Consider the following 24701-nt stretch of genomic DNA (forward strand, 5'->3'; position numbering starts at 1 on the left):
ATGGCAGTAACTCAATGCATTTAGGCATCTAGAGGTGGTGAAGACGACTTGCTGAAGTTCAAACCGAGCATCAGAATGGGGAAGAAAGGGGATTTAAGTGACTTTGAACGTGGCATGGTTGTTGGTGCCAGACGGGCTGGTCTGAGTATTTCAAAAACTGCTGATCTACTGGGATTTTCACGCACAACCATCTCTAGGGTTTACAGAGAATGGTCCGAACAAGAGAAAATATCTAGTGAGCGGCAGTTGTGTGGACGAAAATGCCTTGTTGATGTCAGAGTTCAGAGGAGAATGGGCAGAGTGGTTCGAGATGATAGAAAGGCAACAGTAACTCAAATAACCACTCGTTACAACCAAGGTATGCAGATTACCATCTCTGAACGCACAACACGTTGAATCTTGAAGCAGATGGGCTACAGCAGCAGAAGACCACCCAGTACTAGCAAAGTGTACCTAATAAAGTGGCCGGTGAGTGTATATGTACCAATGCAAGCAGGATTAAAAGAAAATACATAAACTACAACGTAATTGTAAATAATAAAATAGATATATATAAATAGAAAGCTCACCTTCAATTTAACCTGGTGTTTTAATATTCAAAACCTATTTGCTGCCACTTGTAAGAGCACTTACTGAGGAAATTATTTAACAATGGATAATGAATAAAAACACCTCATGAGACAAATCTATAAATAATAGATTTATGTGTTTAAATAACACACAGCGATAAAAACCTGTTTCCACTAACAACACTAACAATGGCATTCATTGTGTTTTGGGTCAATACACCCAAACAAGACAAACAATAGACTTGTTTTAAACAGAAGCATCAATTGGGTTGTTTTAACGAGGAAATAAACAAACGCTGCATTACTTACCTTTTTCTGCATTGTTCTTCTTTTTGTGGTGTTGAATTGAATCGTCCAGGAGAGTTTGGGGACTGTTTTTATCACCGTTCGTTTTTCTCTTCTTGGCTTTCACACAAGTGACACGTAAATTTCTCCTCCACACCTAATTTGTTGTGAGCTACCTCTGCCCAGGCTGTCCTGGCAAGCAAACGGCTATCGAGCCTCGCCAAACCACAGCACAAGTGAAGCTAAATTTGCGGGCTGACGTCGTAAAACTAGGAGGTGTTTGCACAATGAATGTAAACATGCACAGATATATCTGAGTATTGGGCAAGCTTTAAGACAAACTACAAGTATAGAGCAACACTAGCAGCCCTGTGAGGCTGTAATGTTCACTATACGTCCAAAATGTGTTTTCCGGTCATTAAGAGGGAGTATGGTAGGACGTCTTCAAATTGTCAGACTTGGCTAACTTTCCTCAGTCTAAGATGTACTTTGTCGCTGTAAGGTTCAACTGTATGTGGCTTAGCTTAGTAACATTAGCATTTAGCAGTGAATTCAACATGCTACATTCAACATGTTAGCATATTATAGAGTAGAGCTGCAACGATTAATCGATTAGATGTCAATTATTAAATTAATCGCTAACTATTTTGATGATCGATTAATTGGTTTGAGTCATTTTTTAAGGAGAATTAAAGTCTAAATTGTCTGATTCCAGCTTCTTAAATGAGAATATTTTCAGGTTTCTTTACTCCTCTTTGACAGTAAACTGGTTATCTTTCAGTTGTGGACAAAACGAGACATTTGAGGACGTCATCTTGGGCTTTGGGAAACACTAATCAATATTTTTCACCATTTTATAGATCAAATAACTAATCGATTAATTAAGAAAATAATCAACAGATTAATCGCCAATGAAAATAATTGTTAGTTGCAGCCCTATTATAGAAAACATTTTATTTTGAGAGCCACTCAATAACCTCATGACAGACACCACTCTTTTCATTAGTATTTGTAAGACTAGATAATAGACATACAGAAATTTGTATCTTATCATTATTGGTAATCATATAGCTGTAATAATAAAGGCTCTTTTTTATTTTATTTTGAACTTTAACAAAGTAAATGCTTTGAATTTTGGGTGGGAATCCATTTCCTTTCTTGTGGACATGGGTGGAAAATGTTGGGTTTTGGTGACAGCCTGAAAATACATCCCAGTCCTTTCCAAATCAGCCGAATCGGTAGATAAAAACATGAAAACAAAAACCATGCACAGGAGAGTGTTGTGCAGAGAATCACCATGGAAATTAACCAGCGAATCCAAGCACAGTGCAGAGGCCGAGGCTAATGTAGTACAGAGGAGATGACGTCTCATCATTTAGTAAGGAGGTGGCTTTTATAGACACACGCCAGGGTCTTACCTTTTTAGCCAGCTGTGTCAGAGGTTTAGTCCCCGCTAAATCCGTGAACCAGTTATTGATGGAGCTCTGTGACCTTGCTGTGACAAGCCAGAAATTATCCTTCTGGTTGACCTGCGGCTTGCGTTTCCCCGTGTCTGGAAACGTGCTATAACGCAGCTTCTCTGCAATGATGCTGCTGAAGTTTGAACTGATCTGTAAAGCGGTGAGGGGAAACATGTAATGATTAGGCCGAATCAATCACACAAAAAATACAAACAAGTGGCGTGCCATAAAAGAGTCATTACCTTTGAAGGATTGAAGTTGACATTTTTGGCACTGCCATGTTCATCACCAGACACAGCTGGTTGGTTATTGAATCCTTGTTTCACATTCAGTGCAGTCAACTCATCCTGAAACACATATATTTCAATGCAATATTAATACAAAATTACTAAATCTCCAATATCTCATAATTTCTGACCCCAGACCAGCTAGTGGCAGTTTGAGAGATATGTGCTTAATTAATTTCTGAAACCAGGAAAATGGAGACATAATTATAATGAAATGTGACTAAGTCATTATTAGAGATATTTGCATCAACAATGACAGAATCCCCCACAGAGATGTGAAAGCAAGTCAGTTTCCCATCTACATCAACAGATTATCCTCTAGGTTAATAATAGATCAGGAGCCAGCAGCTCTGTCTCAGCTAGGCCAAACTCCAATTCTGAAAAACTGAGCTCAGTTATCTTAAATTAATGTACAGCCTGCAGGTCATGAAGGTGAGTTGTGCAGGTTTAAGCCAACTCGTTTGATTAAAGCTAACAAACAAATTATCAGTCCCAAAAAAAAGCATATTGTTTCAAAGCTAGCTTGTACTGTTGTGCAAGTCTTAAACTTTGCTCTGGGATGATGGGTTTCTTTTCAACATACACAGTAGTAGTAGTAGTAGTAGCAGGGAAGACTGTATTGTAACAGCCAGCTGCCCTTGAGCCCCGGGGCACTGAAAAGCTCCAGGCTCACTGAGTGAGTGTCAGCAGGTTTGTGCAAAATGTATTTGAAAATTTGCAATGGAAAAAAAAGCACAATCTGCTTTATTTAGGTTAATAATAGATCAGGAGCAGCAGCACTGCCACAGCCACAGCTAGGCCAAACTACAATCTTAATGTACAGCTTCCCGGTCAAGAAGGTTTAGCTGTGTAGGTTTAAATGAACTTGTTTGATTAAAAACATCAAGCTAACTAACAAATCATCAATCACGCACAATCCCAAAAAAAAAATGATTGTTTCAATTTGCAAGTCTTAAACTTTGCTCTGTGTTGATGGGTTTTTAATTTCAACATGCACAGTAGTAGGGGAGACTGTATTACTGTATTAACAGCCAGCTGCCCTTGAGCTCCAGGGGCACTGAAAAGCAGGTTTGTGCAAATTTATTTGAAAATTTGCAATGGAAAAAAAGCACAATCTGCTTTATTCAGGTTAATAATAGATCAGGAGCACAGCAGCAGCAGCACTAGTCCAGCTAGAGCTAAGCCAAACTACAATCTGAAAACTGAGCTCACATCAGTTAAATTAATGTACAGCCTGCAGGTCATGAAGGTTTAGCTATGCAGGTTTAAGATAACTCGTTGGATTAAAAACCAAAATTATCAGTCACACACAATACCAAAAAAAGCAGATTGTTTCAATGCTTTCATTGCACTGTTGTGCAAGTCTTAAACTTTGCTCTGTGTTGATGGGTTTTTAATTTCAACATGCACAATAGTAGGGAAGACTATATTAACAGCCAGCTGCCCTTGAGCTCCAGGCTCACTAAGTGTCAGCAGGTTTGAGCAAATTTATTTGAAAATTTGCAATGAAAAAAAAAGCACAATCTGCTTTATTCAGGTTAATAAAAGATCAGGAGCAGCACTAGCCCAGCTACAGCTAGGCCAAACCCCAATCTGAAAGCACAGATCTTAAATTAATGTACAGCTTGCAGGTCATGAAGGTTTAGCTGTGCAGGTTTAAGATAACTCACTGGATTAAAAACACAAATTATATCAGTCAAGCACAATCCTAAAAAAAGCAGATTGTTGCAGAGCTACAGTGCTAGTCTTAAACTTTGCTCTGGGTTGATGATGGGTTTATTATCAACATGAACAATAGTAGGGAAGACTGTATTAACAGTCAGCTGCCCTTGAGTGTCAGCAGGTTTGTGCAAATTCATTTTAAAATTTGCAATGTATAAAAAAGCTGCTTTCTTTAGGTTAATAATAGATCAGGAGCAGAGCAGCACTAGCCCAGCTACAGCTAGGCCAAACTACAACCTAAAAACCTGAGCTCAGATCAGATAAATGAATGTACAGTCTGCAGGTCATAAAGGTTTAACTGTGCAGGTTTAAGCATAAAACATCAAGCTAACAAACAAATGATCGATCCAAACAATCCACACAGAAAGCAGATTGTTTCATTGTTTCTGCCACAGCTAGGCCAAACTCCAGTCTGAAACACTGAGCTCAGTGATCTCACATTAATGTACAGCCTGCTTTATGGAGGTTTAAGATAACTAGTTGGATTAAAAACATTATAAGTCACAAAACAATCCACAACAAAAAGATGTTTTAAAGCTAAATCCTGTTTGCAGTTTATATAAACTGCAGCTTAGCTATGCTTCGAGCTACATTCACCAAATAACACACAATAAAGCAGATTGTTTTAAAGCTAGCTTGCAGTTTATATCAGATTCATTAACATCCAGCAGTAGATGAAGCTGAACCAGCTGATCAGACTGTGGTATCTGATGAAACCGGTTGTTTTCCTCCAGTAAAGTGCAGCTAGCTGACTGACAACTAGCTGTTCATTGTTATTGCTAGGCCTAAAGGCTAGCTAAGTATGCTAGCTGTTAGCTTCGTTAGCTTCTTAGCTGATCAATATCTCGTACTAATCATTATTATTGGATGTTCAGACTGGAGGTGTTCAATAACTGACCTCTTTCTGCTTCGGGTCTTGTGGGTAAACGTCCGGAGGGCCGAGTCGGGGCCTCTTTAAAGGCCGGTGTTCGTAACTTAGGATCCCGAAAGCAGCCATCATCCAGCGGCATCACATCACAGCCAGGCAGAGCTGCTCTTCCTCCTCCTCCTCCTCCTCCTCCTCCTCAGCAGCCGGAACACACTTCCGGTACGGCTTCATCCCCAACTCCAAAATAAAACGTCATGGAGAGTTAGCTACACACAATGTGCACTTATATATGAGACCTGCAACAATCAGTTAATACTATAATAACATTAACACGTGCTATATTTTTTATTTATCTGTCTTATTGTGCTATATTCTTTATTTTTATTTTTATTATTAATTTTAATTTTAATTTAAATTTTTGTTGTTTTATTTTAATTTTTAATTTTTGTTTTTATTTTTATTTTATTTATTTTTTAATTCATTTTTTTAATTTTTGTTTTTATTTTTGTTTTAATTTTTATTTTAATTTTTGTTTTTGTTGTTTTATTTTTATTTTTAATTTTTGTTTTTATTTTTATTTTATTTATTTTTTAATTAATTTTTTTAATTTTTGTTTTTATTTTTGTTTTAATTTTTATTTTAATTTTTGTTTTTATTTTTATTTTTAATTTTTGTTTTTATTTTTATTTTATTTATTTTTGAATTCATTTTTTTGATTTTTGTTTTAATTTTTGTTTTAATTTTTTTTTTTGTTGTTTTATTTTTATTTTTATTTATCCATCTATCTTATGGTGCTATATTTATTATTTTTATGTATTTATCTATCTATCTTATGGTGCTATATTATTATTATTATTATTATTATTGTTAATATTATTATTATTATAAATATCATTATCAAACATCAAAGTAAAAGTCATGGAGAATGGAGGAATTATAGTGCTATATTTTTTTATTCATTTATCTATCTTATGGTGCAGTATTTTTTATTTCTATTATTATTATCATTATTGTTACTATTATTTATTTATTTATCTTATATCTATCTTATGGTGCTATATTTATTATTATTATTATTATTATTATTATTATTATTATTATTATTATCTTAAAATGTATCATTTTATTCCTCTTTCTCATTACATTTGTGCAATACTGTCGGAGATTCTGTCACTCACTTTCAGACACAATCCTAATTTTCATATGTATATTGTACTTTATTTTGATTCAATTTGATTAATGTCATCACTTTTTATCTTACACTTATTGTCATTTTATCTTATCGTTGTTTTTCTTTCTTATTAATGTTATTCTATGTTATTATTGTCACTTTATCTTATCTTATATACTGCTTTTAGTGCTGAGCTGACTTGTTCTCTCATCCTATACATGTCATTGCACCGCTGACCCTGTGTTAACCTGTACATGACAAATAAAACTGAAACTTGATTACAGAAGTATCCTCCTTTGACATTAGGATGACAAGGGGTAACACGTTGGGTCAATAATAAGTCTAATAAAATCTTCAGGAATAGTTTCAAAGCCTGTGGTTGAATATCTAACCTTCTTTTGTAAACCTGTGCAAAACAAACTGCGCGAAAGTTTCAAGTTTGTGAATGTGTAGAAAAGATTTGATGATGTTTAAACAGCATTTACATTTGACACTCTAAGTAGCCTACAAAATCTGGCCCAAAATCCCAATTTATAATGTGTATGCGTCTTTGTTAATATGCAATTTTTTCTAAACATTCACAATCTTGAATTTCCCATGCAGCATTTTTACACCATTTTACAAGCTCAAAATCCTATTTGAAGTTTATTTGAGTCAATAGACACAGTAGGAGGACACTGTTGTGCAAGTCTTAAACTTTGCTCTGGGTTGATGGGTTTATTTTCAACATGCACAGTAGTATGGAAGACTGTATTAACAGTCAGCTGCCCCTTGAGCCCCGGGGGCACTGAGAGCTGTCAGCGGGTTTGTGCAAATTTATTTGAAAATTTGCAATGGAAAAGAAGCACAATCCGCTTTATTTTCTGTTAAAAAGGATCCGTGTGTCAACATTTAGTTCTTAGGAGCTTGAATGAATGTGTTGAATCTAAATACCACACAGCAAAAGGTGTTTCAGCAAAGGAAAACTGTACACATTGCACAGAGAGTGGAAGGAACGAGGGCTTTACTGAGGCCCAAATGAATTAACGAAGGACTACAGTTTGTAATATCTGTAATCTTATTTGTTAAAACTCAAACTCTAAGCCAGGAAGACAGGTTGACTAAATAAACTTGAGTGATAGACAAATAAGCAGTAAAAAAAACAAATAACAGTCAAGCCTTTACCAAACATTTTCCTCACAAACAAACAAACTGTACATGCACACATCCTTGAACATACAAAGCAGGTATATCCACGAGCTTAGAAGATAAGATTATGTCATGTTGTGTAACATGTACGACCAAGGAGGTGAACCCTGGACAAGAACGGCTCTGAGCTGCTGACTGTAATACTAATAAGGTGAGGGTTGTTGTTTATCTCTCTCACACACGCACATCGTGGTGTCCTTCACGTTCTGTTAATAAATCAGTAAATAAGTATCCCCCCTTTCACTCCTGTGCAGGTTCAAGAATTCCAACTATTTTCTACCTTGTTAAGGAATTTATGTTGTTTGCTCACAGCTGACCAGTTCCCACACAGTGCAGATAATGAGCTGATAGCAGCACATTGTCAGCTGGGGAACAGGTGTGTGTGTGGGAAGCAGATTAAGTGCCCTGAGCCACAAAAGGCTTTATAGGACTTTTCAGAAGTTATGCAGTAGGGGTGTCGTGATATAGCGGTATTGACGATTAGCCATGATATTTAAAAAATGAAATATTGATATCATGCGTAAATACACATTTGATAATATTGTGTAAATAATCCAGCATCTCTTGAATTATTTCCATTTTTTCCACACACTATCCATTAGTATAATTGTTCTTTTCTACACTTTTGTACAGTTATTGTTAGACTCCACCTCCCTATACTCATATTTTTAGTGTAATTCATTTGCTATAAAAGAGACCAAATGCACAATAAACAAAGTTAAAGACTGATAGCATTATTATATATGTGTTTTTTTAAATTTCCTATAGATATCATGATCTTTTGGCCACGAAAAATCGATTGATGATTGTTAAAAATCAGTTTAAAAAAGTTCCCCTTTAACATGTAAAATAGCTTTAAACAATTGGAGACCAGCATATATAAAAAATATTTTTATTGAAAAAACAACAACCTTAATAACAAAAATCAAACATTTACAAAAAAAAGATTACAATCTTGTATCAATGCAATAGAAAGATATTGCACTCTTCATGATTGTTCAGCACATACTTGATTATAAGGCAGAAGTTTACGATCCCCAAACATCTGAGGACACATCTTATGTTGACCACTTTCAGCTTTGTTGCTCATTGCACACTGTACCGGGGTTTACAACCTTAATTGCATAACACACTTTGTTCGACACCAGAATTTTACCTTGCAGGTAAAAACACAACATTAGCGTAAAATGTGCACATTTTAAACTCCAGCATTTGGATTTAGAGGAAACTTCGGCTCATTCCAAAAACACAGTACTTGCACGCAGCCTAAAAAAAAGCATGCTTACATGGCTAACTCCATTATATGACCTGAAAGTGTTTACAGCTCTAGGCACGTATCGTTTCTGCAATAAATTACAGAAATGACTGAATATAACATTTTACTAGATGCATAAAACATAAAAAGAAAAACATTTTCAGACAGTTCCTATTAGGAATGGTTAATAATAGGTGATTAATTTAATATACCTTATTGAATAATCAGTACTAACTAGTACATTCTTGCACTGTGAGGTCTTAGTTCCGTAAATAAAATGACTAAAACTAATCGGGAGTCTCACTGATCAGCTGACCTCCAGAGGAAAAGGAAGCACAACATGTCCTTCCATGTGTCCACATGAATTATAAAGTGCTATATTCAGAGGCGTAGCTCTGTTTCACTTGCAGCTAATTATTTGGCCTCCAGGAAACAACTCGGCAAAGAGCAGGAGGCTGCTATGTCTTTCTTTGCATAGTGAGATTTGATGCGTCCTTCAGAAGTGTGATCCCTGGGTCTTTGGTTTGGAAATAAACAGACATTATTACACAGAGCAGCCACAAGAGCCAGTGTAATTTCTTTTTTTACTTTCACACCTCGGCAGGACTGAGTTAATTGTGGGGTTCTTATGTGCATTTTCAGGTATTCAACTGAATATTTTGTGGCGTCGCCGCTCATCCAAAGTTGAGCTCCAGTGTCTTTTATCTGCTTTGGTTTTCTGCTGCTTCTACCATGGCTCTGAATCTTGAGTTTTCATCTGCCAGCAAAGCAGCGGGACTGTCAAACTCCGAGATCTATGAGAATGAAAAGGATAAAAACAGCGATCAGTGCCAGCATATAAAATATGAAATCGGAGGGTTCAACTTGTTAATTCCATGAACTTTTGCAGAGAGAATAAAAAATCAAGGCATATTATTTTCTCGAAGAATATTGCAACCCGAGTTATTTCCCACTGGCAGCGTATGAAAAGAATTTTAATGTCTGGAAAATATGACCTCAGGCAGCTTTGTTACACTTTGGTTTCTGTAACCAATGCTAATCGATCACTAAAAAGCTACATTACACTCTAATGTTGACGCGGCTCAAACTATAAGACTTTCTTTCTGCTATATATATATAGTACAGACAGATGATATACAACAAATTAAAGGCGTGAATTAAAAGCTAAGTTGTCACAGCTACGTGATTAACACCACAGCAAACTAAGCTGCCAACCATCAAAGCTGAATATGTGCTGCTTAATGCAATCTGTCAAGTATTACACCATTTAGGGCTATCTAATAAAAGCAAAATAATTCAACTTCATTAATGTCTGTGTAGAAACTGCCTTGCCACTGGCACCCCACTGCAGCGAGGCCAGAGAGGACGGTTACATGGCCATAAAATAGGTGTTATTTCACACCGTGAATCTCATCCATCCTGATGCATCTATCACATTTCACTCTTAGTCTACCAACACGTCCTCATCCCAACTTGTCACATACTGCAGCTTTGTCACACACCTTGGCGTCACTTTATTTTCGGCAACGAAACCACTATAGTTAGGTTTACAGTAGGAAAGAACTACATGGTTGGGCTTAAAATTACTACTTTTGTACAGTGAAAATGACACTGAACATTGTGAACACGGGACACGAACGAACAGCTGATTGTAACATGACGCATGGGACATGAGCAGCGGTCTCCTGTATCTAAGCCTTGTGTTTGTTGGACCCATCCACTTCTCCTCCCGCTCGCCCTGTGTGTGCTTTTTCACTCTTTAAACTACGTCACCACACTCCAGGTGCATTTTCCCTGAGAGTTTACTGTTGCCGCGGATGGGTTTACATTGTAGTTAATGGTTTCATATCGACGTTAAAGGGTGCCTTGTGCGGCGGTACCGAACACTGACGTCCGTGACAAAGACCCTGTATTTGACACTCTGGGAATGAGAACAGGCTGACTCGACACCGTCCTTGGATAGAGAGATAGACTCGACTTATTAACAGGGTTAAGGCGTGACACTGAAGCAGGTAATCAATTGTGTGCATTCCATGTTCACTACATGCATCAACTGTCAGCTTGAACACAGCACTGCCTAAGTAAAATGCCTCATCCAATCCGTCACCTCAAAGGGAGCAGTTCAACACAGTGAATCAGGACTGTTTCAACTCGGGAATGAGCTTCAACCAAAGGGGGCCCGTGTGGTGCAATCAGTCTCGTCGCCTCTATACACACCTGGCCGTTGTCCAGGACCATGACCCTGCTGCAGCTCATCACGGTGTTGAGACGGTGGGCGATGATGAGGGTGGTGCAGCTGCCAAACTCACAGCGGATTGTCTCCTGGATGAGACGATCTGTCTCAGTGTCGATGGCTGCTGTCGCCTCGTCCAATATAAGTACCTAAAAATAGAAAACAAAAACAATCAGCTACGTTACAGAAATAACAACAAAAAAAGATGAGATAAAAAACAACAAAACTGGGGGATTACATTATCCAAACAAAGACATGGTCTTAGTGTAACATTATAGAAAATCATTAACTCAAAATTAGGAAAAACATCACACTATTATATACTGTATATGCTCATGTTTATGAGATGCAGTTCTGATGCACACCACTAGGTGGCAGTGTTATCCCATGCAGGAACACATGCACACTGACCATTCTATGATATGGATAATGGTGTTTTCTTATTATGAAGCTTGAGCTGTTATCATCATCCATGTCAAACAATGTTCCACATGTCAATGTGAACTAGAGGTGTAATATAATCAAGCACCTTGCTGTTGCGCAGAAGAGCTCTGGCCACACAGAGCAGCTGCCGTTCTCCCACCGAGAAGTTCTCTCCGTTCTCCGTCACCTCTGAGTGGAGCGAGTGAGGCAGCTGGCTGATCTGAGGAAGGCCAGAGGGGTGAACAGAGGTATAACGACGAATGTTACGGGCTTATTCTGTTCAAGTGATGCATCATTTAGCAAAATCTGACAGTGCCAAACCATCCTGTCACTTACCATCTCTTTAATATGAGTCTTCTCAAGAGCTTCCCATATCTGTGCATCAGAGTATTGATCCCACGGGTCTAAATTAGTCCTATTGGGAAAACAAGACATAATTGACTGGATTAAACATTATGACAATTTTATATTAAAGGATAACGTCTGTATTTTTCAACCTTATTTTCACATGTTTTTGTGTCTAACTGACTAATGGGGGACAACAATTTCTGAAATTGGTTCAGTATTGAGGGAGAGCGCTGTAGATGGCAGCTGCTCACAGGCTGCAATATGGTGCAATTGGGGCAAGCTGGCATCGTAATTTACGTCCACTAAAAGTGCTTGTTTTTGCCATGACGGGCTCTGATTGTTATTATAAGTGTCTGACAATATGGTGAGAGTCTCATTCTGAAATCTGGCGAGGTGATGTGTTGCCAGAAGACAACGGTGGAATAGTGGAATACATCCACGGTGGAAATGCAGGGTGCCAGCCGGGCAGAGTTTGTTGTGTTTGAGTACAGAAAGCATAGCTTAGTGTTGTTATCTAAAAGATTTTTTTAAAAGATAATTTAGACAATGTGGATGAGGTCTTTGAATTCGATGGCCGCCCGTATTTATTTGAGCCAGAGTATACGGAGATATTCAGATTTCACAACGAGACTTCTCCTTGAGCGGGACTTGGACACAATAACAAAACCGATCGGATTAAGCGAAAGGTAAGAGAACCGTTTTATTTCTCCGTAGGGTCCTTTCCATAATGTTGTCAGACACTTATAATAACAATCTGAGCCTGTAAGTGGCAGAAACAAGCACTTTTAGTGAACTTAACGTTGCTCACTTGCCCTTGCGGCTCGTTTTGCGGCTGTCAGTTACAGCGTTTTCCCTCAATACTGGACCAGTTTCAAAAATTGTTGTCCCCATTAGTCACTTAGACCCAAACACATGGGAAAATAGTATTGAAAAATACCTAAGTTACCCTTTAAAACCAGAGGTACAGCACAGTAAACTGTCGATACCACACTCCGTACCCTCAGCTGACAAAGGTCAATTTTCACCTGAGACGGAGGAAATCGGCATCCATATAGCAACTTACTGCTAGTATTTATAAATGCTGATGTTTTGTTTTTGAAACGGTCTTGCCTGTCAAATTTAGCGTATCTGTTCTTTCATTTCTTACTGCCTGGCACCATTTTTGTTTCCGTTATGATTTCCCTCTAGTATGGCTTTACATCCACACTAATAGACACGCAGAGTCTATATAATAAGAGTCCCAGATCACTGCTGGGCTCACGCACAGCAAATAGTATCTAGTATAAATCAAACATCTTTAGAAAACCATTTCACGGCAAACAGTGGGATATGGATATGTATTTTAATAGGATCACAGATAATATATTCTGCTCTGTTTGGAAGTAAAAGAAATATATTTGAGATCTAAACAGGCGGGTTGACTGAAGGCACACCACTGTTTGCAGCAGGGAGTATCCAACTATATGGGAAGGAAGTCTTATACATATGTAAGCACTGACTCATGTGATAGATGACCACATTGTTGCATCAGTAGACACTGAGGGATTTTCCATTAGAGCAGTTGCTTAAGAGCACATTAATGCTTGAGGGCTACGTGTTTCTCATTCCTTCCCTCCGCTCAATGCATGAAACACAAAGCTTGTTAATACAAGTAATTATCATCGGGATTACCTGACTGTCCCGATGAAGAGCATGGGCTCTTGAGGAATGATGGCTAGCTTGCTTCGCAGGTCATCCAGACCAATCTGTGCAATATTGATTCCGTCAATGACGATCGAGCCTCCGGTCAGCTCCACCAGTCTGAACAGAGCGACACCCAGAGAGGACTTCCCTGCAAACGCGTACAGAAAAAGATACAGCATGAAGAGATGTGTGTACGAAAGAGATGCTGCTGGCTGGGGAATAGAACGGGTCACTCGTACCTGATCCCGTGCGGCCCACAATGCCGATGGTCTCTTCCGGCAGGATGCTGAAGGACAGCTTCTTAAGCACGAGCGGCAGATCATCACGATAGCGCATGTCCACATCCTGGAAGGTGATGTTTCCCTGCTGAGGCCAGGAGGGGGCAGGAGCATCTGCCTCGGGACTCTGTCGGGGTGCTTCACTCTCTAGACACTGAGATAAGGAACGGAGATGGTATCTGGTATTAATCTCTAAATCTCTGTGGAGGTGCAAGCGCCTGAACTGATGTGCAGAGATTTTCTCTCTATGAGCTTTTCTTTGAACTTGAGACTAGCAAAGAAAAAAAAAAAGTTGAGTTGATATTCGTATCTTTTGCCCGTTTGATGGCTGTTGTGTGAAACAAGCCCTGTCATGTGCTCTGGAGTGTGTTAAGACCTCACACTGGCTTTCTATCTGCTTCCTGCTGTGTTTATCACACATACACACACACACACAAAACACACACACACACACACACACATCTGGACATGCCAACTGCCCTGAATTCAGCTGCTTTGTCATTCTGGGCTGGTCTGCGTCTGATGGTGTGATTCTAGACGGTGTGCCAGTCTATGTGACCATGCACAACGTGCCACATAATCCACCTCCCCTCTCCCCTGCACTAATCAATGCTCTTACCTCTACATAATGATTGATCCTCTCTACTGATGTAAACCGAGCTTCGGTCTCCGTGAGCAGCCGCACGGTGAACTGAAACAAGCCGGTCAGCTGGAGGTGAGAGAAAAGCGGAGAGAGGTGTAAGGTTAATGGTTAGCACTGTCGCACCAATTACTATGAAACACTTGGTATTTACAAGAGCTGCTCCTCGTCAACGAACGAGCAGCGAAACAATCAGAAGATTTACAACCTAATAAACAGATTTGCTGATGTGGCTCTTTCACAATTCTTAGTCATGACTGTCGATTATGACATGCAGTAAATCACTAAGCATTTAAAAAATAATAAAACCATGTGGTTCTTCTAAGACAAACTGTGGAGATACAGTTGCATGTATACAGTCGTTCTTTGATGCATCCCCCACCAAAAAGGAAAATGAGTGAGGCTGAATATGTGTATAACATGTTGGTCATTTAAAGCAAGACTATTACCCTTTTCCCACCAAAATTAGCACGTTTATGCAGGTTTTGTAAGCACGGAAAAACCTGCTAAAAAAGAGGCAATAGACTCCTTTCCCATTGCAAGTGAAGCACATCGAGTCTACGCCTGTCTAATGAAATGTGCTCTATAAATAAAACTTGATTGATTGAGTATGCCACGCCGTTGTACCGGCCTTTCTGGGTTTTTTTCCTGGCATGCCACGTTCGACATCACAGACGCACCAGTCGGCACCAGAGGCAGGGTTAGTAAAATGTGAAACTGTCGGCAGTTACTACTTTTTTTTTTTATATCTGCTACTTATTCAGTCTCTCTTTCAAATGGTCAAACCAGAGTTGGGGATTGTTGGAACAGTGGGAAGACTAACAAAGACTCATTTTGTTGAGTTTGAATGAAGTGAGTTTTACGACGATCAGAGAGGTAAAATTACTGTTTTGTGATTGGAGTCTGGTGGCTTTGAGGAACGCATATTAATTGTATGTTTTGTACGTTAATAAATTATAATACTGGTCCAAATCCCTGTTGATTTTATTTATTATATATTCACTTCAACGCACGTCACATAGCATTACACCGGAAAAGGGGTGAAAATTAGCGTGTTCAGCCGGGTGTCATGTCGGAGCTGGAGCCGATAAATACCCGTGAGTACAACAGAGTCATTTGTCCTGGGAATGAATGCAGATTGCAACCTTTCACAATAAAGGCAAAGGCCAGGTGTTAGTGTTTTTTTGTCCAGTGGGAAAGGAGCAAAATAAGTAACTTCTGCTGAACAGCTACCTTTGAATGCTAAACAACTGTTATTCTTAACTACAGTTCAGCTAAATGCTATAATACTATAAAATGCCTCTCTATAGTAGCTGTAAGAAACAGAAGAGGCTTCACTTTGCCACATTTCTAATCCTGTCTAAAGCTTCAAACTACCCTCTTTTCAGCCTTTTCTAAGACTACTAGGGCTGCCAGTGTCTCCATACTACATGTGTTTGTTTACAAACCTGCACTGCATACGATATGGCGAGGCCTGCGTAGGCTGGAGGTATCTGATTGTGCATGAAGACAATGAAAAGTGCTACACCAGTGATAAGAGAGATGCTGATGAGGTCGAGGCGAACAGCCAGCCAGCGCATAGCACAGCTGAAGAGGTAGTTGGAGGCCTGGTTGGTGTCCAGTAATTCCTGATATCTGGAAAAGAGAGCGATAAAACCAACGACCATGAAGTGTGGTATATTTACAAACCGGGGAGTAAACTGAACGAGAGATAAGATTAAATTCAAGTTTAATGATTTCCATCTGTGACAGGCACCATTGTACTCACCTTTGGAGGAAGTCGGGGCCTCTTCCGTAGGCGTGGATGGTGGAGAATCCCTGAAGACTGCTGGTGATGTGAGAGGTGAATGGTGATTGGCTGATGTTCTCCAGGCGCTTCAACTCACGAATCAGAACCCTGGAAATAGAGAAAGATCATCTTTTACATTTACCTTCCTACTATAGATCATTTCACAGTTGTAACGATTCCAAATGTGTCCCAGTTTATCTCCTGTTGCAGTCAAGTGAATAGTTGCATCATAAGTTAGGTGTCCTAAACCTTAGTATGAAACCAATAGTACGCATATCACAGTATGCATACGTTGAACACTACGGTGGCATAAATATCCCACAATGCAATGCGGTAGTGACGACAAAATTCATAACAGATGTTGACGGACAGCTCTGTTACATCAATAATGCTTCAACTTAACTGTAATTATAAGATTTCACTTTGCTAGAAGTAATATATTTTTTAAAATTAGTTCAGATTTTGATTCTCACAAACCAACGTTTCGGTCACATGAGGTTGGCACGGGTTACCATGGTTACACGTCTCCAACTGGCAAGGAGGCTCTCAGGAAGTGACGGCGTAAATCACTGCTCAGTGCGTCCGAAGAGATACATACTACTGTTTATTAACACAGAAGTATATTGAACGATAGTACACATATTGAGTATGTAGTGCATAGTATGCGATTCCGGACGCAGCCAATGACATCAGCTGACAGGAAATAGACATGGACCCAAGCAATATTTTGCAAATATGCAACTAAAAATAATTAAATGCAGATGTTTGCGAGATGTTAATATCATTCAGACCTCAAGCTGTTTTTTCTAGTGTCTATAACTTCATAATTTGATGAGTGATTGAAAGTCCCACTGTCTTAAAATATCCATTCTTATTACAGGCAAGATATAAACTAACTCTAGAAATTCATTACAACTAAAGTTTGTTTTGATTTATAACCCTAAATGGTTGTGAAAAAAAAGTCCTTATGAGGTAAATTTGCAGCGCTGCAGAATTGGAAAGCCTCCACTCAGGTTTGCCTCATTTGAATGAAAATGGTGGGGTATTGTGTGCAAATAAGCTCCGGCATGAGAGGAGTAAATCTTCCAAATAAATTACATTAAATTGGAAAAAACCTCGTGAGGAACACTCTACTATAAGCCACAGTAAGTACTGTACAATCCTGAATAAAGTAGTACAAGTACACACCTTTGTGAAGGTAATTGGTTTTAAGATCTAAAGTATCACATTTTTGGTTAAAGTGATATTGCTGCCATAAACCACATATATATTTAGTTAGATACCGACAAGACATTACACCTGAATGCTGAAGCACCTCTAAAGAATGAAGAAATGGAAAATGCATCAGCTCTAATGATGCAGTTGTGTGTCAGACAGGTAATGATGACACGGTGGACAGAGAGGGACACGGTCCACAGCAGCCGTTTTCCAGACAGAGCTCTGGTCGTTTCCTGCTATCTGATGCATGTGCAATATTATGAGCGCCGTCGCACAGACGGCCACACAATCAGCAGCCAGAGAGACTCGCCGTCGACGGGTCGGTGCGAGCGAGAGAGGTTTATTGACAGAGGTGGGGCGTCTTTCTACTTTTAGACACCACGACAGAATGGATGGTGCGTGTGAATTACGAGTCTCCCATGAATCATTTGGTTTTCTCATAAAAAAGCCCAGAAGAGAGAGGGAAACAACATGACACTTCTTCGCTTGGAGGCTGTGATCCAGACAAACATGTTTATGCCCTGGGCAGTTTCATTTCAGAATTCAATAAAGGCCGCTTCAGAAATGGGTGATTTCAATGGGAGCTGCAGTTTGATGCAACATCTATACATATCCCGGGATGTCGTGACTTTGTAAGATACAGTATTTCATTCTTTTAAAGTGTTGCCGAGGGGTGCTGCTGACTACCGTTTGGTAAAAGCTGGGGGTCATCTCTTCCTCTTGGTTCAGGAGTGATTAATAATCTACAAATCAAGTGGCTCTTAAAAGATAAATGAAGATATTTTATATTATATCATAACTTTACACCAGCACAATAACCCTAACATGCAATGTCATGCTCTTCTCGATATCTCAGATACAGGAAGCAACAAGACACCGTGGTTATTTCCCAAGATGCCAACGAGCTGCTGTTCCCCTCAGTGGATTCACCTTTATTGCAAAATTGCTGCAAAGCCATAAATAATGACTAAAGCAGAGTCATCAGATCATCCGGCGCGCTCTTACAACATTTACAACCGAGCAGAACAGAAGCTGTGAAAAGTTTAATCAATGACCGGTAGCGCTCTACACACTGGCAGATAAAGATTATCGCTGCACCTCTTTCACAGTTATTTAGCCTCACTATCCTCCAATAAAAGTTACCTGTTAGAATAAGTTTGCATCACCTATTTCATAATCATTATGGACTGTGCTGCCATGTATGCTGTCGTTTGTACAATATAATAAACATAACAATACAAAGCTAATCACATTCACCACTAACAGAAAGCTCCTTTAATTGGCAGCATTTTTATGCATGAGACTGGTTTGATTTAACATTTAATCAAATGTCTCTTTGTAAAGTAAATAATGGACACTCTGCAGCTCTACAGAGATTTTTTATCCTGTTCTAGCTCAGTGTTTTTCAGCCCCACATTTACTGCATGGTTCAGTCTCATCAACCCCTTTTACAGCAGAAGCTGTCAGCAAAAACAAAAAAAACATTGTAGACTACCTGCTAGTGCTGTACCGAATGTCATTTCTTTTTACCTTCAAAGCTTCTATTGAGGTTGTTGGAGGAAGCTTTGAATGTCTGTCGTCATCTCCCAAAACCAAAAGAAATCCTTGAACAAAATCCTATATTTGAATAAAGTGATTCATCGGATTATTAGTTTGTTTTAGTTAATGCACTTTCTTTAATGAATATTACTCGTCGGTGCATGCCTTTCTTTAATGTGCAGCAAGCGGGAGAGCAAACCGTTTTTGAAAATGTGGTTTTTGAAAGGCTAAATGCCAACAAATATGAATTGAAGCAGAATATTTTGTTAGATAAAAACATGTCGTGAATTTTTGTAAATTATTACATCTATTTTATTTTCAATACATTTTGACTTTTGGACTTCACAACGCTCTGGAGTTACTGGAAATGTTTTGATCACACGAGTCGGAAACAATCCTACGCAGCCACCACTGGAATCAAATTCTGCAAATAGCATAATACTAATAATATTAGTGTAGCCTGATCTTTATCTGCAACTGTGCACAGATAGTCTATAAAACACAAGGAAAAGACTTTTAACAATATGAATAAAGCTTTGAAGCTTCCAACTATTCGGTACAGCCCTACTACCTGCCCTGAACCGAAGAGTAAGCAGACAAACTTAGCGACTAACTGGTGAAGGAAGTTGAACATCTGGCAGCTTAGATATTTGCCTCAGGACTAAACTGAGCTAAATGTTTTCTTTACTGTTAACAGTTGTCTGTTGGGCAGAAACATGACTGCAAACAAATGCAGATGTTGCTCTGTTTCTGCTGGCAATTGTTTGCTAACAATTTAGCCCTATTAACTTCATGAGCCAGTGTCTATCTGTCAGCATATTTACATGTTTTTCTGCCCCTAGTGGCCAAAAATCAGCTAATGTAGTTACTAGTTTCCACTTAACTCGAGCACCTGTTGCTTATTACTCACCTGCTGCCAGTAACGCTGCTCAGATTGTTCTCAGGGAGATGAAATGTAATGTGTAAACAGACTTTTTGAATCTCAGGCTTGATGCCAATAGCAATGAGAGTCTGACCTGGAGACCCGGTTGACGACGCAGAGGAAGGCTCCCAGTGGCAGGATGGAGATCAGGAACCACGGGAAGACAATGCCCACCATTGCCAAGCAAAACAGCACCAGGGTCAGGTTCTGCAGCAGCATCTCAGCTTGCATGGTGAGACGCACGTCAACTGTGGAGAGGACACATATTATATATCAGTCACGCTGCGTGGTTTTGGATCTATCTACCTATCTATCTCTATATGGGAAGAAAACTTTCCCTTCGTGACTCCCTAAGTGTCTTTTAGTGTTCACAACAGAGAGAAAAATGGAGTCTAAAAAAAATATTATACTTATAAACAAAACCAACCATCCAGAAAAAAACAGCAACCCACAACCTCAACATGTCAAGCAAAGACGCCAGTGAAGTGGATAACAGAAAGGCAACACTAAGCAAAATACTCCATGTGAAACCCCCACTGTGTCTTGGCAGTACACCTTGTCAACCAGGGTGACTTCGCTGACTGAGAGCTCTCTTTGGGGAAGGTTCGCAGTCAAGACAAATCAAGTCTCACCCTCATCCATGTCTCTGGAGAAGCGGGTCAAGATACGACCCAGAGGCGTCGTATCAAAAAAGTGCATGGGGCTGAGGAGGAGCCGGCGGAACAGCTTGTCGTGGAGCACGGAGGCAGCCTTCACCGTGCACTGTCAACACAAACAAACAGCCGTGTTTGAACATGAGACCTGACACATGGAAACAAACAACTTAAGGAAACATACGGAAAGAATCGCGGAATGGATAAACAGACGGCTGGAAGGAATAATCGTCTGTCAATGTGCTCAGCCTCAAACAGGAAAACACACAATGGATAAATACAGTGGCACTCATCTGTTGCCTGCAGAGTTATAAACGCTGCTTCACCATATGCTAAGCATGTGCACAGTGGTGGGTAGTTATTTTTTTTGCCTCGTGCAAGGCAAGCTGTCATATCTTCATTTATAATGAGTTTCTGGGAGGCTGACATAAAGGTCATGACCCAGTGAGCAAGAGACATCTCACCAATAGGACAGAAATTACATGTGGCAGCAGAGAACAAATTAATTCTATTAATGGAATATTCAACACTCCCAAAGATCTCATCACAGCTAGGGGTAAAAAAAGATTAGCCATCTTTGAAAAATTAGCAATTTCAAGTGGCACACATTAACGTGGGGACCTAACCTCTGCAATGCAGTGTCAGGTTGGGTTAGCTGGAAAAAGGAGGACGCGCCCGAAGGGGAACCGACATGCACGCACACGCATCCTCTCCTTTCTCTCCGCCTCTTTGTCTCTCTTGCACACACATGCAGTTGTTGTGAAGCTGTGAGACATGGCAGCGGACAGATAAATGGATTTGGCCTACAGGCTTTTTCAATTATAGCACTGGAACCACGGGAGCATGAACAAATGACAATAAAGACAATTAGGGAGGAGCAGTGCTTAACTGTGAACACCGCTACTATATCAACTTTTCATATCCCTTTCAAACGCCGCTATCGTTTTTAAAGTTGGAGTGGATGTGACAGGAAGAGCTTACCTTCACAAACACCAGCCCTCTCATTGTCTTCAGCAGAAGAGCAGCTCCCATGGAGGCGACGTAAACAGTCGTATAGTACTGAATGTGAGGGTTGAGTCTCATGCTGTTCCTCGCCATCGTTTCATTCACCAAGATTAATGAGGTGTTCTGAGGGCAGATGGAGCAACAAATTACCAAGAGTGAAGAAAAAAAATCCAATTTCTCCCCCATTTCTCCCTTTTGTCTCTAATGAAACTGAGAAAAGCACACACTTTGGAATACAACGTGAAAAATGAAAATCAGTCAGTTCAATGATGTTTACCATTCCAAGCACATTTCTCAATAGCAGCCACCGCCTGTTTTGCTGCACATCTGTTTCTTCACTGCTCGAGCTTGTTTTTAATTAAGTTTACCGTGGCGCCGTTACTTTTTTTAATCATGCACATTCAGATTAATGCTCAGTCGGCTGCCACAACTCACCGAAGCATAGTAGTTCTTTTTCTTTTGGGAGACAAACGCACATTAAAAGGAGGCGTCTATTATAGTCGAGCAGGATCGTCTACAAACTCACCCCGCTGCCCTGTCTGATCCAGTGGCTCAGCCACCAGTTACTGAAGGCTATGCTGCCTGTGGTGGAGAGGAAGAGGAAGATGTTGATGATGAAGACTACTGGGCCCCCTGCTGCTTTGATGTAGGCGCCATACACAGACCAGGCGACCGCACCGGAGCCCTTCTCCTCAGCTTTCATCAGTCGCTCTGAATAAAAGATATTACATGTGAAACATTGTCAAGGAAATTAAAAAGCATTTAGCATTCATTCTGCATGTGGAGCACGAAAAGTGGCGGGGTCGCTCACCTCTTTTCTTGCTCTCCACCTTTGGTCCGACCTTGGCAACGTCAACAGCACAGTCATCCTTTTCTGGGCCCGACCTCTGCTGTTTGTTTTTTAAATTCTCCTTCACCAGATTCTAAGAGACGAAACGGTGAGGAAAGAAAGCGAGCTTTGAAATCACAGCAGCTGTAACAACAACACACTGCAAGTCATTTAAACAGAGATATCAGTGACAGAGTCTTTAGCAGCTCACCAGTAAATCAATACACGCATAAATAATGAAAGGCCATGTATGCATTAACATTTACAGCTTCTGGGCCCGCCTTTCTGGGCTCATGAATTATTCAGCTTGTAATGTTCAATGTTTTTGTGCAGTGGGGGCCAAAGATGCCTGACTCAAAAGAGCTGGCCCGCTGCCTCACGTGGCCTTACCTCCTGTTGCATGCTGTTGAATAGGCTGGCATAGTCACGCTCTTTACCCATTAGCTGAGCATGGGTGCCGTGCTCGGCAATCTGCCCGTCCTTCATCAGGATAACCTTGTCACACTCGGGCAGGTACTAGAAAATTAAAAAGATAAGAAACAGAGACAAACATTAATCAGCTAATCATCACTAAATCAGTTATTTTGTAGGCTTTGGGAAAAATTACACATTCTGAAGGAAAATTTGGCTTCATTAAAAATGCACAGACAGGTCCCTTACCTGCAGTTGGTGGGTCACAAAGAGCACCGTCTTGCCTCTGGCGGCACCCCTGATAGCTTTATGGAAAACGTGGGAACCCACACAAGCATCGACAGCACTGAGAGGGTCATCCAGCAGAAGTATAGGCCGCTCGCTGTAGAGGGCACGGGCCAGGCTCACTCTCTGACGTTGTCCTCCACTCAGGTTGGCTCCTCTCTCTCCGATCTAGAAAGAGAAAGTAAAAAAAAAACATAAAGCTCCATAAAACTCTACTCTTGTTGTGCCAGTTACATAAATGAAAACGGCTGCACACAAAGGCAAAGAAGCCTTTTATTAGAGCTGCAACGATTAATCGACTAATCAATTAGTCGATCGACAGCAAAATAATTTTTCATGCAAAAATGCTGTTTTTAGCCTCTCAAATATAGAGATTTCTCTGTTTTACATATTATTTAACTGAATATTTTGGGGTTTTGGACTGACAAAACGAGACATTTAAAGACATCATCTTGGATTTTGAGAAACTGGGATGGACATTTTTCAATATTTTCTGACATTTTATAAACGAAACAATCGATTAATTTGGAAAATAATCGGCAGAATTATCGATTATGAAAATAATCATTAGTTGCAGCCTCATGTTATATCTAAAAAATCCAATTACTAACAAGCAGATTTCAACAGATACCTCTGTCATGTCTCCATACGGGAGCTCTGCCAGATCTGGGAGAAGGCAGCATGCTTCCAGGACGGCATCATATCTGATGAGGAAACGATGAGAAGAAATGTTAAATTAGGGGACTGAATCTCAACCTTTATTGTTTTTCATAACATCAGTATACAGTAGCTGATCTTACTTGTCTTGGTCATACTCGTTTCCAAACAGGATGTTCTCTTTCAGTGATTCATTGAGGATCCAGGCTTGTTGAGCTACGTAAGCGAAGCCCCCGCTGACAGCTACGTTGCCCTCTAACAGGGTCATCTGCAACCAGAGAAGAAAACCAGAGGGTTGGAAGCAGAGAAAACACTTGAAACACTACTTTTCAAATTGTGGGTCGTTGCGTGGCATTGGGTGTGAATAAAAGGTTCAAAAAGAGTATTCTTCTTGTTGTTATTCATGTCTGTGCTGTCTGAACAATCTCACCTGTCCCAGTAGAGCAGACAGAAGGGAGCTCTTTCCGCTACCGACTCCTCCACAGATTCCAACCAGTGAACCCTAGAAAAGGGATAAAAAGAGTGGCATTGTGGGAATTACATGAAGCAAGCAAAGGTTTGATGCCTTGAATAAGAACATCCTTAATCCACTTATTGTAAATGTTTGTACCCTCTTAATGCGTTGGTCAATGCGGTGCAGGGTCTTGTGCAGCGGAGGTCGTATGCTCTGAGTGGAGGAGATGGTGCTTTGTGGACTCTCCTGCTCCATATTTGTGAGAAGACTTTGTGCGTTGGGAACTTCCTTGCTTGCTTTGCCGTCCTCTGTGGAAATGTACAGGCTGAGCTTCTCCCTGCGCAACACGCGCATCATCCCTCCTCGCTTCTTGGGAGGTGGGTTAGGTTTCGCAGGTGGAGGAGTGCGCGCCTTTTCCCAAGCCAGCGTGGCGTCCTGAAATTCCACTGCATTGCTAGGATCCTCCATTTTGACCAAAACAACCTGTCTTTCCTCCATCATGAAGAGCCTCTGCGGAGACAGACACAAA

At 40.0% G+C, this 24701-nt stretch overlaps 2 protein-coding genes across 8 annotated transcripts in view; both read right to left on the reverse strand.

The window, feature by feature from the left end:
* med12 (mediator complex subunit 12) overlaps positions 1 to 5394 on the reverse strand; it is a 28917-nt gene extending 23523 nt beyond the window's left edge. For 3 of the 6 annotated variants that reach the window (XM_037779732.1, XM_037779731.1, XM_037779728.1), the window contains exons 1-3: positions 5222 to 5394; positions 2557 to 2661; positions 2273 to 2464 (exon numbers count right to left, since the gene is read on the reverse strand). In XM_037779732.1, the coding sequence (XP_037635660.1) occupies positions 2273 to 2464; positions 2557 to 2661; positions 5222 to 5323 (399 nt within the window). In that variant the 5' untranslated portion in view covers positions 5324 to 5394. The remainder of the gene's footprint in view (positions 1 to 2272; positions 2465 to 2556; positions 2662 to 5221) is intronic. The other 3 variants (XM_037779734.1, XM_037779729.1, XM_037779733.1) reach the window with 1 other exon arrangement.
* A 3031-nt stretch (positions 5395 to 8425) lies between these two features.
* Positions 8426 to 24701, reverse strand: part of wu:fb13g09 (multidrug resistance-associated protein 5) — a 30926-nt gene continuing 14650 nt past the window's right edge. For both annotated transcript variants that reach the window (XM_037779735.1, XM_037779736.1), the window contains exons 10-29: positions 24329 to 24682; positions 24149 to 24220; positions 23862 to 23986; positions 23693 to 23765; positions 23026 to 23229; positions 22756 to 22881; positions 22348 to 22459; positions 22063 to 22247; positions 21513 to 21659; positions 20511 to 20640; positions 19973 to 20126; positions 16179 to 16307; positions 15859 to 16045; positions 14390 to 14479; positions 13732 to 13924; positions 13481 to 13640; positions 11798 to 11876; positions 11568 to 11681; positions 11023 to 11187; positions 8426 to 9599 (exon numbers count right to left, since the gene is read on the reverse strand). In XM_037779735.1, coding sequence (XP_037635663.1) covers positions 9507 to 9599; positions 11023 to 11187; positions 11568 to 11681; positions 11798 to 11876; positions 13481 to 13640; positions 13732 to 13924; positions 14390 to 14479; positions 15859 to 16045; positions 16179 to 16307; positions 19973 to 20126; positions 20511 to 20640; positions 21513 to 21659; positions 22063 to 22247; positions 22348 to 22459; positions 22756 to 22881; positions 23026 to 23229; positions 23693 to 23765; positions 23862 to 23986; positions 24149 to 24220; positions 24329 to 24682 — 2892 coding nt within the window. In that variant the 3' untranslated portion in view covers positions 8426 to 9506. The remainder of the gene's footprint in view (positions 9600 to 11022; positions 11188 to 11567; positions 11682 to 11797; positions 11877 to 13480; positions 13641 to 13731; positions 13925 to 14389; positions 14480 to 15858; positions 16046 to 16178; positions 16308 to 19972; positions 20127 to 20510; positions 20641 to 21512; positions 21660 to 22062; positions 22248 to 22347; positions 22460 to 22755; positions 22882 to 23025; positions 23230 to 23692; positions 23766 to 23861; positions 23987 to 24148; positions 24221 to 24328; positions 24683 to 24701) is intronic.

This window comes from Sebastes umbrosus, chromosome 9 (genome assembly GCF_015220745.1).
Source record: "Sebastes umbrosus isolate fSebUmb1 chromosome 9, fSebUmb1.pri, whole genome shotgun sequence".
Taxonomy (NCBI): Eukaryota; Metazoa; Chordata; class Actinopteri; order Perciformes; family Sebastidae; genus Sebastes; species Sebastes umbrosus.